Source organism: Megalopta genalis, chromosome 1 (assembly GCF_051020955.1).
Source record: "Megalopta genalis isolate 19385.01 chromosome 1, iyMegGena1_principal, whole genome shotgun sequence".
NCBI lineage: Eukaryota > Metazoa > Arthropoda > Insecta > Hymenoptera > Halictidae > Megalopta > Megalopta genalis.
In genome coordinates this window covers 35,081,010-35,097,151 of record NC_135013.1, presented here as the reverse complement: position 1 = coordinate 35,097,151, position 16,142 = coordinate 35,081,010, and the positions used below count along the sequence as shown (strand labels likewise).

Below are 16,142 nucleotides of genomic sequence, written 5' to 3'. Positions count from 1 at the left end.
ACCTTGAACCGGTTGAAATGGGTCGTCAGCAGCGCTGAGGCATAATAGCGGCACATCAATCAAGTGCAATTTGTCGTGTATAGTTGCATTAGAATAGTACTCCTCCACGTCTCTGTAGCCAAACTGTTTCACCGTGAAGTGCGAATCAAACTCTCGCACGGTTTGGCTCTGTCAAGCAAAATATATTATCTCGATAAAAGACATATTTTCATCCGAAAACTTATTGTATGTAGAGTACTCTTCGCGCACGCTTGATCGAGCTTACTTTTAGGAGAGTATCTATGTCCACATCGAAGAACCCGCTTTCTGTCGCATAATGTAATCGTTGTATGTTTTTACGCAGTGTTCCAGCCAAATACTTGTTCATCATCAAATTAAAATAATTCTCTTCCGTATTCTTCGTCGCCGCGAAAACGTTCCACGGTACAGAGATTAAGAAACATCCTTTTAATTTGTTTTTCGCCATTGATCCTTGCTGCGCCAAATAGTTACCCAATATGAGCCTGCGAATATCGATCAATTTTATAGACATCGATTAAATATTAAACATTAAAAAACGTATATCGTCGGTGGGTAATGATAACACGTTCACAGGATCGATTATATAGATGAAATTCGAGGAGATATACAAGGTAGAGATAACATGAATCATGATTCATGAATCATGTCAGAATGGTGGGGATAGTACACGAGCAGGCTCGAGCCAATTGATTTCGCTTTGGCTTTGCAATAATTTCATACAAAGCCGGTGCAAAAGTACTCGCTAGTTTCTTTTTATAGTAAATATGAACTTCGTAACTGGACAGAGCATAATGCGTTCCAACAAACTATGATTGAATGATCATTACCCTCCCATAGAGATCCCGGTCGCTCCAAGGGGCACATTGGGGTAAAGCTTTCTCACGTGTTCAATAACTTCGGACAAATCGTCGCTATTTGCTGCGCAATACGTCCGCGGGGTCTACAAATGTAACAGCGAATAAGATTAATAATATTCCTGAAAAAAAAGAACGAAGTATTTCATTAGGTTTACAAATGTTTCACCTTGAGTTCTACGCCTCCCAGGCCTCTGTTATTGAAAATCACGCATCTTATGCCGACTTTTTTAGCCGACGTAATTAGGCACTTTATGTATTCCGCTTGACTGGCACCCGTGAGTCCTGGTAGGATGATTACGATCGGCGAGGTCGTCGAGGATCCTTCCTCCTCCCAGTCCAAGGCCACTTCGCCTCCGTCCGACAAGCACAGGATTTCTCTGTTTAATGAAAAATTAATTACAGTTCGAAAACGCGATAATTGGACTGCAGGCTTTTTATGCAGTACTATATTGTTATACTATAATTTAACCCCTTAATGTACAGTTTTTTTTAAAAAGGCCGGCCAAAAAAAATCAATTTTTTTAAATGTAAAAAAACACAATTTAGAACGTTGTCTTGGCAAGAAAATTACAAAAATACAAAAATAATCAAAATTTTTATTGCAATTCTAATTTTCAGAATATTACTATTATTATTATTGTTATTATTATTGTTATTATTGTTATTATATTTTAGTAAAATATATATTGAAAAATGAGCGAATCAGAATCTGAATATGAATACGCTGTCGGAGAGCGGCTCACAAGGAACAGATAAGTCGTAAGTGATAAGTAGAGAAAGGATATATTTTATACTTGAATAAGTAAGTGTTATAGTTTACAATCCCATGTAAATGATAAATATCAATAAAACGATTGTTTTTTTTTGCTTTCATATTGTTATTTTCAATTCTCGATTGCATTCGAGTGTGAAAAATTATAGCAACATAAAGTACAACGCCGCTCGAATTATCTCGAGTGTGCTCAGTTTGGCCAGTTTAGCGCGCTCGAGTTAACCCGAGCGTGCACGTTAAGGGGTTAATTTGCCCATTTGAAAGATATTTCAATTGAATTTGTCGCACTCGAGACAACATACGTTCGGTATAAAAGTCCACGGACCAGCGATAATTAGTTGTCAAGAGGCAGCACACTTTGCAAGAGTGCTATAAATAGGATCATGCGAAATAGTTGCTAAATTGTAGTTCTTTCATATTGGAAAATCAATTGCGGTGCTCCTCCGCTCGTTATCACGAGGTTCAAGGTAAACTTACCAACCTGCGATAGATAATAGGCTTCAAAATTCGCGACCTAAGAATGCTCGCTATAATGGTCTGTGCTCTCGACTCGAAGCACCACAAGGTCGGCCAAAATTTGTTCCTAACCAGAGGCACGCGTTCCTCGAGGAATGATCGAAACGGTCCGTTCGCACAGACCAGCATCGGCGTCTGAAAATTATATCACTGGATTAGCGTTTTCTTAATGTAATTCTAAATAGATCGAAGCTCTTTCTATCTCCATAACGCGTGTTACACGATCTTCATTAAAAGTGATATTTCACGCATTGTCATCCTTGCATATATGTATGCACTAATTATTATTCATGTTTATTCGGACTATGAAAACGGTAACACGATTGATTAGGTAATACGTCCAGTGTATATAAATTCCGTTTGAAAACGGTATTCTTTTCCCACGATCCGATTAAATCGGAAAAAAAGCCCGGCGTGCCCGAGCAAGCGTTGTATTCATGAACAAATCTGCCTATTCAAACATTTGCATTATTCTCGACTGGCTTATTCGTCGGTGCGTTCGAGTTACCTGTTCCGGTTTTCGCGTAGAGTGCGCGCGCATCCAGGCACCGGCGCGCGCGCAATTTGTCCGGGGCGAGTGCCACGGAGTTTTAAGGTCAAATTAATGTATCGTGCATCTCCTCGTGGCATCGCCATGGACCACGAAAGGGTCGTGCGACTCGCCGAACGATATTCGTATAATAATATCGCTGGATCTTCGACGAAGTTGCACGATAAACTGATTTCGAACTTTGGATCACCTCGATATTTCGTATCAGTCACGTTCCTGATTCACACTTCGCCGAAAACGAAATCGAGACGGTTAATCTCGCGATAACGCGAACTCCGATATTTCTATACTTTAGCGAATGTAAACCGTTTCGCGTTTGCAACTGAATGGCAGACATTATTTCGTGCGGATGAAGATACGTTTGAATGAAAAAAAAATAATAATAAAGCGTTAGGAACAATGAAAGAAATCGACAGATCACAATTTGGAACTGTTCACCCCCGAGGGTCGCACGAGCGTTAAAACTGAACGCCGGTATCGCCGCGGACAGTTATTCATGTAAGAAATGCCAAAGGTTGCAATATCGAGGACAAATTGATAATCACGAATAAAAGCGACACGACGTAGATTCCAACAATTAATGCCGATCCGCGACGGGGACCGCAGAAACGATTTATACTTTGTTTTCTCCCCGGCGTGTATAATCAGGGAAACGAATGCGCGTCTTCGACGTGTCAATAACCCTTTCATCGCCACGGAAATCAATTGACCGCGCGAAATTCTCCAGACGAGCGTACTTTTTTTTGATCCGTTCAAATGGTAACTTCAATAGAATCAAGGCAGTCCCGATATAGGCGCGACTCTGAACCAAACGCGGCGTTGATTGAGCTTAATGAAGGTTAAAAGTCTGTGCATAAGCGGTAACCGTCTGCTCTATGGTACAGTCTAAAAATTTCAATTACTATTCAAAGTCCGGAACCGATCCGAATAGGAAACACCCGGTACGTTGCCACCGTGATAAAATAATAGTAATTTCCCGTAACCCTGGTCGTTCGAGTTACTTAACCTTTTTCTGTCAACAGCCACGCTCAGCCTGCGTTCTCGAATCTTTCTAATAAGAGAGAACCACGTTGCCTCCTATCTTTTGGGAATGAAAACGAAACACGGCAACGGTCGAAAAATTTCGATCGGGGGAGCAGACAGTTCGCCGGACCAATCCGGCTAAAAAATCGTACACTCGATCCGGAGGACGCGCGTGCGGCGCATACAGTATGCAGAGAGCAGCGTCTCGAATAAAACAACCAAAGAGATATCTGACGCCGCAATGCGCGCTCGATTCGTCGATGATGCAGCTTCCTCATTCATCTACCGGCGGGTCCGGCGAGTGAAACGTCGGACGTTCGTCGGGGAAAAACATTGTCGGATGTCGCGAGAAATTGTCGGATAGGTTGTGCGGCTGCAGGGGGGAGTGGAGAAGTTTGGATGATCGATGTGCCGACGTTACTCACTTTGACGACTTCGAAAAGATAATACACGCAGAATCCGAAGCCCAGCAGCGCCCCGTAGTAGACCGTCGGGATGTCGAGGAGTGGCTCGAGCATGTTCTCCATCGCTGTAACTCTATCGATACGTCCGACAGACTGCGGGCAATCTTGCGACGTGAACGCGCCGGTGTGTCCGCCAGGTCCGTTGACAATCCTTGCCCGTCGGATGCCGGTAGCCAACAACCGATCGCCGACGGTTTCGCAGAGAGCCGCGCGTCCACGCGCATGACGTTCAAATAATTGGACGGCCAACTAGCTTACTAGCATTACGAGCGACCGATAGCCGATAGTCGCCGAGACTATACAGATGTTCGCTATAGATACACCGAGGATTCGGTCACGTGCGCACGAGCGGATCCGCTCCCACACTTATGAACTGGCTCTCTTGTCCACGCTACCAGCCCACATCGATACGAGAGAGAGAGAGAGAGAGAGAGAGAGAGAGAGAGAGAGAGAGAGAGAGAGAGAGAGAGAGAGAGAGAGAAGAGAGAGAGAGAGAGACAGAGAGAGAGAGAGAGAGACAGAGAGAAAGAGAGAGACGGGTATTCCCTCTCTCTTCCTCTCTCGACTCTCCTCTCTTTACGCCCCCTGGGTTGCGTCTCCGTGACAGAGTTATGTAACGACGACGGCGTGAACTTTTGTATCGGCACTCTGTGGTAATGCAGCTGCACTTGTTTCGGCCAATCCACGTCAAACGGTGCAAATGCGGTCATCGAGGGCCCACGGTGATCGTTTCTGCAGGGATTAGACGGTCACCGATAATAATAAAATGTACCGTAAATCCTCTCCGCGTCTCCAAAGCCCCTTGGGACATAATAGTTTCCTTTATTTCTTTGATGAATAATGCTATTTTTCTTTTTTTTTTACAAACTACCTGGGTGCCCGGATACCTACCCATATAAGTATTGTATATTAGTATGGACGATGATTCATTGTTTTCTTTGATGAATCATATGCGACAACACAAACAAATGGAATGGCGAAAATACGTTTTTACTTGACTCATAATCTGCATGATCACGCTTCAACGGGAATCGATAACAGCACGATGCGATTTTTAGCTAATCAAAGATTTGGGAAAATTTCGAACCGATATCTAATATCGATAAGTCGAAAATCATCGAGTTCGATAAGATCGATAGGCGAATAATTCAAAATACTTGGCAAAGCAAACGTTTCTTGTCTAAGTGATATTGTTTTTGGAGTTATCAACACTGTCGCGTGTTGCAAGAGCAGACACATGAAATTAACACAAATTAAAAGGATTAACATAGATTAAAACTAGAGGATAAGGCTTAAAATACTCTGTTCCGAGTGAAAATTAATGAGGAACTGGAGCATAGGCTCAAGTCAGCTGGGAGAAAGCGGTCGGCAGCTTTTTTTAAACTCGTTGCGCTGTAGTCTCATTCATTTTCAAATGCTGCAATTCTGAATCTCGGGTTTCCTCTTTCTGGACACCGAGATACGCTTGCGGTTATTCTCGCGGCTAAGATCACCGTATGATCAAGTAAATAACGATCCATGCGCTCTGCTTTTGCTGATTTGCAACAATACGATAACAATTACCGGTGACCAGACACCATTAATTTTTTACTCTTGCTAATATATTCATATATATATATATACAGACGTCCATGATGCACGAGCTTAGATAACGACTGTTTTAATATTTTTCATAACTCTCGAAATATAGTAATATATCATTAATTTATTAGGTTGAAAACTATGAAACGGGCGTTTTTGTTTAGTCTGCGTTCAGCTGCGACTGAGAGAGGTTCATTGTAACGTGCGCTCGATGTTTTTATTTATAAATTTTAACGGTGTTTTTCTTACTCATTTCGTAAAATTTTTTCGTGTTTGTAATCTATTTTTACTTTATTTTTCTCCGAAACCAGATGGAAACATAGCGCAGCTCGAGCTTCGAGAAACATTAATCACACATTCGGAGATGGATTGACTAATGAAAAAAATGCTCGATATTGGTTCCAAAAATATATATATTATATATTTTTGGAACCAATATAGAGCATTTTTTTTATACAATATATGTTATATATTTTTGGAACCAATATAGAGCATTTTTTTTATACAATATATGTTATATATTTTTGGAACCAATATCGAGCATATATATATATATATTGAATATAATAATGTGAAAAATTGCGCGTTTTGTTTCGTATTTTTATTTAACAACCGTTTCGTATTTAACAATAGCTAATTAGTTGAGATAAAGTTGTTTACATTGCAAATATACAATATAACTGTTAAAGCAATAGAACACTGGTTATCGGTTTATTTGTACTGCGTCGACATAGAAGGTATTTCAAGGAGAATAGAATGACTGTGTTTTTGAACTCCTGAGACAAAATAGCAAACGCGTACCAAGAAAAATGACTCCTTTATTAAACAGTCTTGTACATTTTATGAACATAATGGCATCGATGGCTGAGTTCACTTGTGCTGATCTCAGGAACGCGACTTACAGTCTACTATATTAATTGAGACAAGATTTTCATTGTCTCATTTATGTGCAATGTTCCCGTCATTGGTAGATCTCGTATCGGAATAAACTTCATGGAAATATAGATCTTTATTTTATCTGTATGGATTACCGAAGACAAAGGATTAACAGAACTTCCGTTTCTTCTCTAAAGGTGTTCGCTGCGTTTGATCTCGAATAAAAGACTGGTCGATTATTTAATTATTCCGTACGTAGACGTATGGTTTATAAATGCGTAATCTTTGCAGTCTATTTGCGGAATTGGTACAGAGAATTCTCTGATGATACCTGTCGGCACCACCTCACAAAAAACCGTGTTTATCGTGGTAAGTATACATCCGCAAGGGAATCCTCTGAGGAGAGAAACGTTTCTTGGTGTATCTTAGCATGATCGGTAACAAAAGATAAGAAGTAGATTACGGCACGGTTAAAGTCTTGAATGGATGATTAATAACAAAAGATACTAGAGTGTTCTTCTGTAATTGTTCTAATTGAGAAAAATTAACACTTATAGAAGTATCAAGACTTTTACGATGATACAACGCTGTCTATAGCGAATATATTGAATGATAGTAACTTAATAAATATGTAATAAAGAACAAATAATAAACGAACATTATAGGCTTGGATAACGTTTGGCTTGTTCTACTTCAATCGATCTGGAAGTCGGGTGAGTTAGGCGTTCAGTTATCGTATACAGAAGTTTAATCGGTGTAACAAACCTCGATTTCTTTTTATGCGGCGAGGATCTGAGTTTCTTTTTTTTTTAGTGCAGTGAGTCTCTGACAAAGCTCATAGTCTTATATAACACACTTTCATTGCCGGACAAGCGTGGAAGGACTTTGTACTAAGTTGTAACACACGAAGTAGACAAATATTACTAATTATTCTTCTTTGAAAAAAAAATTCTTTTCGAACTCTAAGACCTATTAATATTCGACTGACTTCATCCTATGAATAAAGTATCTCAAACAACAGAACGCACGATTCAATTCGACGCAAAAATGGTGATACGACTGGCTAACTTTCATTCGCGAAGACATACTCAGACATATCAATCAGAGAAATCAGTCGCTTCACACGCAACAACTTAACAATTGTTAATCACGGCGCGCTTACATGAGCCAGCCGCCGCGACGGAGCTGCAACGGAGCTGCAACTTTCGAGAACTTTCGACAACTTCGTCACGAGTTCAAGAACTTCCGCTCAAGAAACTTTATCCGGTCTTGTTATATGTGTCCTCTGTCAATATTACAATTTTCGCGCCTTCATTTTCAACGCCGTTGCCCGCTTTGATTGAAGTTCAAGGACTGCGCTGCGGGATGGACCAATGAGAGTACGATCGCGTGACAAATTGAACTATCATTAATGTTTGCACCGAGCCTATCCTTATTCCGAACGATTGACTCCGTTACAATAGTCAACCGGAAGTCCTTGGCAGCGGATACTCGGAACAACGGAAAGAAATAACGAACTGGATCGACGGAAAAACGCTAACAGGAAGAATCCAGCACCGAATTCGAGGAATCAACGTACGAATCGTGGAAACTGTCAGACGTTTCGATATACAAAGACTAGCAACACGTAAAGGACTAGGATCATTACGATGATTAGCACCCTTCGTCACGTTCGGCGTCTTGATCGATCCGAGAAGCTATACATAGATCGCTTATTTTTGAACGCTCCTCGTGTAATTATGCAACCGACAAAGTCCAAACCCGTTCGACGATGTATCTACCAAAAGACAGATTGGCAAACTTATATACAATTCGCTCTCGGGAGCTTATTAAAACTATTTCAACATCCTGACATGGTCTGCGTGACTACTACCGATGCACCCTGTTCTTACGTCTATAAAAATAAAGTTGTTGTACATCGCGGAAGTACAAGACGTCTTGCGTAAGGTATCAATTTTCGTACAAACTTTGTCAACGTGTTTCACTGAAGTTAAAAAGACTTTTGAATTCGCGCGCGTCACGAACGTTCTACAAAAGACACGAATATGATCGAAATTCATCTTATCTCTAAGAGTACGGCTGCGCTAACAAAGTCCATAGAAAAATCTGTCGTACGCTCAACCCTCTGTTAAACAAGGTTTCAAGAAGGTCGACTGCACGATCTGTGCATTGGAAGATCTTACTGGTAACAAATACAGGATAATAGTCGCGAGAACACGCCGCCTGCGAGAAGGTGCGTTAGAGCTCGGTCTTGGGATCGCGCACCTTGCCTTCGTAGGCGTACACAAGTGGCTGTTGAAACTGCTTCCAATATCATGAGCTGTGACCGCAGTTCGACTCGCGGACGTATTTCGCCCAAGTGCGGGTGGGGGTCATGTCTCCCTTTCGAAGTCGGCGCTGGTCGCCGGTCGCCTGGTCCACAAGGTTGCGATAGGTCTCCTTTTCGTAGGTGCAGGTCAGACTCCTCCTCAGTTTCGCGGCGCCGGTCTCGAAGCTGGCCGGCTGGCTGCCTACCAACACGTGGAGATCGTTCTTTACCTGTACGGCCCAGTCCCACATGTCCGCAACAGAGCAATTGCAGACGAACGGATTGCCGAGTAGGTTCAAGGACAGAAGACGGGGGTTCAACTTGATGACCTGCGGATTGATGGTGTTGAGATTGTTATTGCTGAGATCCAGGTGCTGCAATCCACGCAGCTTCTTTAAGCAAGCCAGATTCTGGGCTCCCGAGATGTTGTTGCCGGACAGATTCAGCTGGGTGATATTCCTGGTGTTGTCGAACAGGTCCTGGTTCAGATGCACCAGGTTACAGTTGCTGAGGTCGAGGATCTCCACGTTGGACAGCTGGCTGGATAGAAAAGTGCCGTCCTCTGGAACTTCCAGCGGGTTTCCGCTGAGCTTCAGCTCGACTATGTTCGTCTTCTCGCGTTTGCCGAATCCTTTCGAATCTAAAGGAGACTTGAGATCGCAGTTATTGAGCTCGAGGCTCTCCAGACGCGTCAGATTGGCGAACAGGCCCTCCTCCAGGGTGTGCAGTTTGTTCCCGGACAGTATCAGCTTCTTGAGGGTGGTCATGTAGGAGAAAGTGTGGTTGCCGACGTAGCCGAGGTCGCAGTAGGACATGTCCAGGTATTCTAGAGACTCCAAGGGATTCAAGAGGCCGACGAACGCGTCAGAGAGAGGATTGTGAGAGATGTCTAGCTCTTGCAGGTGTTCGAAGACGTCGAAGGCGTTCGGCAAACGCTTCAAGCTGCAGTTGCTCAAGGAGAGCTTGTGAAGCTTCGGCAAGTGACGGAGAACGGCGCTCAGATCGGCTGCGAACATCGGGTTACCGCTTAGATTCAGCACGCGAAGCTTGCTGGCGTTTCTGAACGCCTCTTCGGACAAACGATCTTGCAAGTTGCAATTCGACAGATCCAGCGACTGGAGGCTGTGCAGATTATGACCAAGAGTGTTGCCCACGTCCAGGTGGCCCAACTCGTTGTCGGCGAGAATCAGCTGCCGGAGGTACGGGTTCATGGCGAAAGCGTCGCCGGGCAAATTGACGATTCCGGTCTTTCGGATGTCCAAGTGCTCCAAACGGATCAGGGAAGCCAGCACATTGGTCCAGCTCAAGGTGCGCAGATCGTTGTCCGCCATCTCGAGCTCGCGCAAGTTCTCCAGGTGAGCGAACGCGGCGGGTGACACATAAGTCAAGTTACAGGAATTCAGTTTCAGGTACTCTAAATTGGTCAGATGATCGAACGGGCCTGGTTGTATTCTACCCAGAGGATTGTGGGAGAGATCGAGTTTGTTCAGGTTGGTCGTATTGTGGAAGAACCGAGTATTCAAGTGGCGAATACCGCAGGAGTTCAGGTCCAGATACAGCAGGGTGCGACAGTTCAAAAAGTGATCCTGCACCTCGGCCAGAGGGTTGTTCTGGAGCTCTAAGGTAATCAGGCCCGGACTGTCACTGTTGAAGGATGCAATGAAAAATTAGTTCCAAAAAAGAAATCGGATGAATTCTTATTTCACGAGAGCGGAACTCACCTGAACGCCTCAGAGTCGACGTGGGTGATACCGTTCCACGAGAAATCAACCTCGAGCAAGTAAGTCAGCCCAGCGAACGAATGATATTTGAGTTCGGTCAAACGATTGTGGGCCATCTGTAGACGCCTGATTTTAATCGAATTTGGGAATGGCTCGATCTTCGCTATGTTGTTCCCATTCATATCGAGGACGTAGACATTAGGGCTGAGCTCGTCGTAGGGGATGCTCGTCAAATTGCTTTCGGAGCAGTCGGTCACCCAGTTGACGCGAAAATAATGACAGTGACAGTCCACCGGGCATTCTTGCTCCACCAACTCGCCGTTGTAGGCCAACGTCGACGATGCCAGCAGACCGGCTACTATCAACAACAGCCCCGACATCTTGGCGGTGATATCTGCGAAAATACATTGCATTTATTAAAATCCTGCGCTCGTTGAAATCCTTGTCGCTGTACTACACACAATTGGCTTCTCCTTTCCGATCCGATTACATAAATCACAGTTTTCTCGATCGAACGAAAATAAAAAGGATCCGGACAAACGTGTATTCTGTCGCGAGGATTAAATGCATCGGCTCCTCCTGCATCTGGTGCAGTGTACAAGTTATTGTGCAGCGTATGCACGGAGAAAGGAGGGGAAAAATACCGGTGCCGCGGTTTACGTCGAACCCGAAGCAACGTCGTTGCTCATTGTAGTGCATTGCCAACAAGATAACTGGCGGGTACTAATGGCTCCAAGCAAGTGGAGCAATTGTCAGTTAGGAACAGAGTTCGCAATTGACGGCCGGTAATTCCGAAGCAACAATGCACGGCGCCACAGGTCGTTGAGCCAGAGCCTTCAATCGTTTCCGTATAAAGCACCTTTTAATGCCGTCCGCTGCTTTCGCGCACAATGCGACAACGGAACGGAATTTAAAGAGTTCATCTCCTCATTCATCGGATCGTTATTATCATTCAATTCGCCCTGAACTTCCGCCCGCGAAACACGAGCAGTCGACGAGCAGGCGATCGATAAGATCGCGAAACATTGCAACGGGAGACTCGGTTCGGCTCCGGTAATTCGACCGGAACCGGGATTCAAATTAAACGGCAAAAACGTTACGGAAGACGAATTATACGTGCGCGCTCGCGGTGCACAGCCGATGCTGCCACCCACTCCCCGGCTATTACGATCGGTCCGGCGATCAAACACGCGCAACTAATGGAAGTAATTTGTAGGCATTAAATTCCAAGCGCAATCATCCTCATTAGAACGGTGGGGGGGGGGCGGGATTACGTTCGAGGAGATTTTCGCATTCGTCGATGGCGGCCAAAGGAACACCCCGTGACGCACGATGGTATTTTCAAATGAAATAGTTATTATAATAATACGGAAAAAGAGGTTGGAAGCATGATTCAGAACCACGGTGCGTTTGGCCAGCAGTCAACTTCACGAACGAAGCGCGGAGGAAGGCTTTCCGCCAGAATGCTGTTCACCACGCTTCGCTGCCCTTTCAGCTGGCCGGGTATAGTTCGCCCTGGGCCTGGACCATTGCTATCCACCCTAAGAGCCGAGCCCCCGTCCCCCCCTTTTCGATTCATGCTTGTATTTCTCGTTGTCGCCCCGCCTTTGGCGCCACAAATCTTTCGTTTTTGAACTACTCCCCCAACTTGAACGCGACGGCGACGATGCGTGCGAGCTTCGGATCATTTGGATTCAGAGACATTCAGACTTTTTGCAAATATCGTTTCCCTTCCGACCCGCCACCTTTCCATAAGCAGAATTCATGCCGCTCCCTCCGTTGCGTTCCAACCCCTCTGGCAGAGTTTATCCGCGTTCTTATGGACCGCTGTATTTTCGTCGGGTTCTTTGTACGTCTGGAGTGATGACGCTCGTCCTAACTTCTCGTGGCGAATTATATTAACCCCTTAATGCACAGTTTTTTTTAAAAAGGCCGGCCAAAAAAGATCAATTTTTTTAAATGTAAAGAAACACAATTTAGAACGTTGTCTTGGCAAGAAAATTACAAAAATACAAAAATAATCAAAATTTTTATTGCAATTCTAATTTTCAGAATATTACTATTATTATTATTATTGTTATTATTATTATTATTATTATTATTACTATTATATTTTATTTTACATTATATTTTAGTAAAATATGTATTGAAAAATGAGCGAATCAGAATCTGAATATGAATACGCTGTCGGAAAGCGGCTCACAAGGAAGAGACAAGTCGTAAGTGATAAGTAGAAAAAGGATATATTTTATACTTGAATAAGTAAATGTTATAGCTTACAATCCCATGTAAATGATTTTCAGTTCTCGATTGCATTCGAGCGTGAAAATTTATAGCAGCATAAAGTACAACGCCACTCGAATTATCTCGAGTGTGCACAGTTTGGCCAGTTTAGCGCGCTCGAGTTAACCCGAGCGTGCACGTTAAGGGGTTAAAAAACATGCTGCACTAAGCAATCATTCAGAACGGTCTAACAATCTAATCTCCTTGCATGACGTCCGCGATTATGTAAACGCCGATATGACAAGTTCATGCAAATGTATATCGCCGCTAATAATTTCTATTACTTTTCACGGTACAAACGTCGAGACTTGACGCAAAGACGTCGAGATTTTTCTGCTGGTTCACGAACGCAAGAGTCGGATTTTGAACCGTTAGTCAATGTCCTGAACGTTCTGGAAATTATACGTTTAGTCATCACATTAGTCACAGTTTGATCGACGTCCGTCACACAAAGGTGACAACGTATGTAGGCGACGATATTTTTCTGTTATTTATAAACAAAACGTATATAGATATATGTATAAAGTAGTTGCATATATTTAGAGTAAAACGATGACTCAGTCTCTGAGAAACGTGGCTATTTTATCCGGTCGCCGGAAACCACTTCAACATTGCACGAGTACAGTAATATACCGTGCTTAACGAATCGTCTAGCAACGAAGTTAATATAACTAATTTCAATTGCGAGCGACAAACCAAATTAATGGCAAAAAAATGCGTAAATCGATTAATTTAAATGTGTAATCGATTTCAACGCTTCATAGTTAAATTCTGCTGATTCTAGAATTGACTCGTTCGTGTTTTTCTTCGAATAAAAGTTAACTGAACACCGAGTTGTTGCGGGGTTCTATAGTTTTTATAAAACATTTCGGAATATATCTTTAAGGTTTTTATCTGTCTAGTGTTGCGAACACTTTGTCGAACGTTCATTACCGTAATCGCGCGAGAATATCGACATTGGCGTCGATCGGAACCGCTTAGAGAATCACGACACTCGTACCGACTCGAATTGCGAAAAAAAGAAATAAAAATGGGAATTACATACCAAAAAGGTGGATCGTTCCTTCCGTGGCGGCGAGGTTAAATCGCTGAGTGGATTCGATCGTGACACTGGGCAATGATAGATTGAACTGTGAGTTTACTGGGACCCGGTTAAATTAAACCGTCTGTCTGACCGAGGTCAGGGTAAAGCCTACCGACGCGCACTCTCGTTCTTTCTGCGTCGCATTCGTCTCGCGACGCGCGTCTTCAACGGGGTGTTATATTTACCTCCCTCCTTTCCGTCTCGCTAACTGTCACAGACATGTTTCCACAGTGTTTTTGACCCCCGTCCAATTCACGCAACTTCCATTCAATAAAACAAACCGGTCGGACCGCGCGATGGTCCAGAAAGCGGTAATTTGCAGCCAACGTCCAATTTTTCAATTTCTCAACTTCACCATGAAACGTGCCTTCGAAACGAGTTAACAACTCCTTCTCTATTTGTGTGTAACAATACAGGTATGTTTTTTTTTACAAAAACATAGCAGCAAGCATGCTGTTACAAATATCAATATTGTAACTGAATTCTGTGAGAGAACAAAAATGTACAATAAATATTCGAATTATATGTTAGGAATTAGATTTGCATTAGCAAAAAGTCGACGTGAAAATATCTTTGTTTTGCCAGGATTCACGGCCCTCTGGACCTCCGTATCACAGTACGATCCCGTGTTGCGTATCCTAACCTCCTTTGTTTTTTTGAAAAAATATTCATTATCCTTTAAAAGTGACTGCTCCTGTAAGATAATAAATAATTGCTATGTCTATCGATCTGATCAATTTCTGCTCACTACTTGTTTCAGATGTGTTTTTACGTACTTCAATCTCGAAGGGGTTAATTCAACACGATTACCAGAATGTACGCGCTAGGTACGCATGCGCTTTCAAAACTAACCCTTTTCAAAGTCGTGTTACCTTTGTTTTAATCGCAGCGAGATACAACCTTGCGTGTATCGACGGATTATTTAACATGGATTTAAATCTTACATTAACTTATCTTTATCTCTGACTCGTGCTGTCAATTAGCTTATGCGAATATGTAAATGTGACAACAATAGCCGTCGCGTCACAAGATATCCGGGAATAATTAACGATGTCTCGCGATCTCGTTTGGACACGGTGAAGTGCATCGCACACTCGATAAAGAGCGCTGAAAAATCAATGAATCGATTCGCCGTGTTTATTTTGCTGTCCGTGTACTTTGTGTCACGTGTACATGTGCGTATGCATCGAGGAAATACGATTACAGTTCGGGCGCATATTTACCTTGACCTATGATCCGTTGTTTTTTTCTTCGGTTCACGTTGCTGCGTTGCAATTATTACTTGCACAAATGACACTTTTAACACCGAACGTCGAGGAGATTACGATTAACACTGAATCCGCGACTGGTGACACAATGCGCGCATGCGTTCTATCAATTTCATCGGACGGTGTAGTTTCGGCAATCTGTAATGCCTTAAAGTCCAATGTCGAACGGAAAGCGTTCGCATTTACCGTTTCGGTCCATCAGAGTATAGAATATTTTCGGTTACACGTTTCTCTTTACTTCCACGTGTTAATCACTGCCTCGAGTATTATCTGTTGTTAGATAACGCGTACTTATTCGCGAATCCCAGACAGCAATGAGCTACGCGTATTTTCTCCTTGCGCTTATACGAATTTCACACATATCTACGGCTGTGTGTGTTTGCGTGTGCATGTCAAGGTGCACAACTTAGGTTAGGACCGGACCGAGAGATGGGGCGACCAATTCCGTCATGCGAACGTACAATTAAAAAAATTGAATGCTCTTTGAACACCGCAGCATCTTTCTTACAAACTTTTATTTCAACCATCTTATTTACCATTTTACAATAATACGATCAATTTCTTAAAAAAATATTTTAGATCACCGCGGTTCTGAAACGGTTGTTTGTAAAAACAATTTCGTTGATAGGACGAAACGAAATAGAATAAATAAAAGTTAAGTTAAGAATTATCACATAGTAGGTATTGTCGAAATGTACGTATGTATGTATGTAGTCGATAAAGTAGAGAATTGGTAATGAATTGTAATTAGCATTGACGTACAGCGTAATTGAGCAGTACCATGGAAATCTTGACTATTTTAAGCGTTTCGATGGTAT

At 42.9% G+C, this 16,142-nt stretch overlaps 3 protein-coding genes and 1 long non-coding RNA gene across 5 annotated transcripts in view; 2 read left to right on the top strand and 2 right to left on the bottom strand.

Moving 5' to 3' along the window:
* Positions 1–4,472, bottom strand: part of Hydr1 (abhydrolase domain containing Hydr1) — a 5,586-nt gene extending 1,114 nt beyond the window's left edge. Inside the window, exons 1-6 of the mRNA XM_033466171.2 lie at positions 4,165–4,472; positions 2,132–2,301; positions 1,045–1,255; positions 849–961; positions 266–503; positions 3–168 (exon numbers count right to left, since the gene is read on the bottom strand). Coding sequence (XP_033322062.1) covers positions 3–168; positions 266–503; positions 849–961; positions 1,045–1,255; positions 2,132–2,301; positions 4,165–4,266 — 1,000 coding nt within the window. The 5' untranslated portion in view covers positions 4,267–4,472. The remainder of the gene's footprint in view (positions 1–2; positions 169–265; positions 504–848; positions 962–1,044; positions 1,256–2,131; positions 2,302–4,164) is intronic.
* Positions 3,418–7,335, top strand: LOC117218097 (uncharacterized). The gene is made up of 2 exons (XR_004489709.2): positions 3,418–3,657; positions 3,739–7,335. It is a non-coding gene; the product is annotated as an uncharacterized LOC117218097 (long non-coding RNA).
* Positions 6,583–16,142, bottom strand: LOC117218088 (uncharacterized). Of its 2 annotated transcripts, none has more exons than XM_033466164.2 (3): positions 15,280–16,142; positions 10,690–11,083; positions 6,583–10,612 (listed from the first exon to the last, which is right to left on the bottom strand). In XM_033466164.2, exons 2-3 carry the CDS (start codon positions 11,067–11,069, stop codon positions 8,974–8,976), a joined length of 2,019 nt encoding a protein of 672 aa, XP_033322055.1. In that variant the 5' UTR covers positions 11,070–11,083; positions 15,280–16,142; the 3' UTR covers positions 6,583–8,973. The 2 variants fall into 2 exon arrangements, with proteins under 2 accessions (XP_033322055.1, XP_033322054.1); XM_033466163.2 differs by lacking the exon at positions 15,280–16,142 and adding an exon at positions 14,018–14,158.
* LOC117218089 (uncharacterized) overlaps positions 14,334–16,142 on the top strand; it is a 48,378-nt gene continuing 46,569 nt past the window's right edge. The window contains exons 1-2 of the mRNA XM_033466166.2: positions 14,334–14,472; positions 14,817–14,883. The gene's annotated coding sequence lies outside the window, so the exon portion shown is untranslated. The remainder of the gene's footprint in view (positions 14,473–14,816; positions 14,884–16,142) is intronic.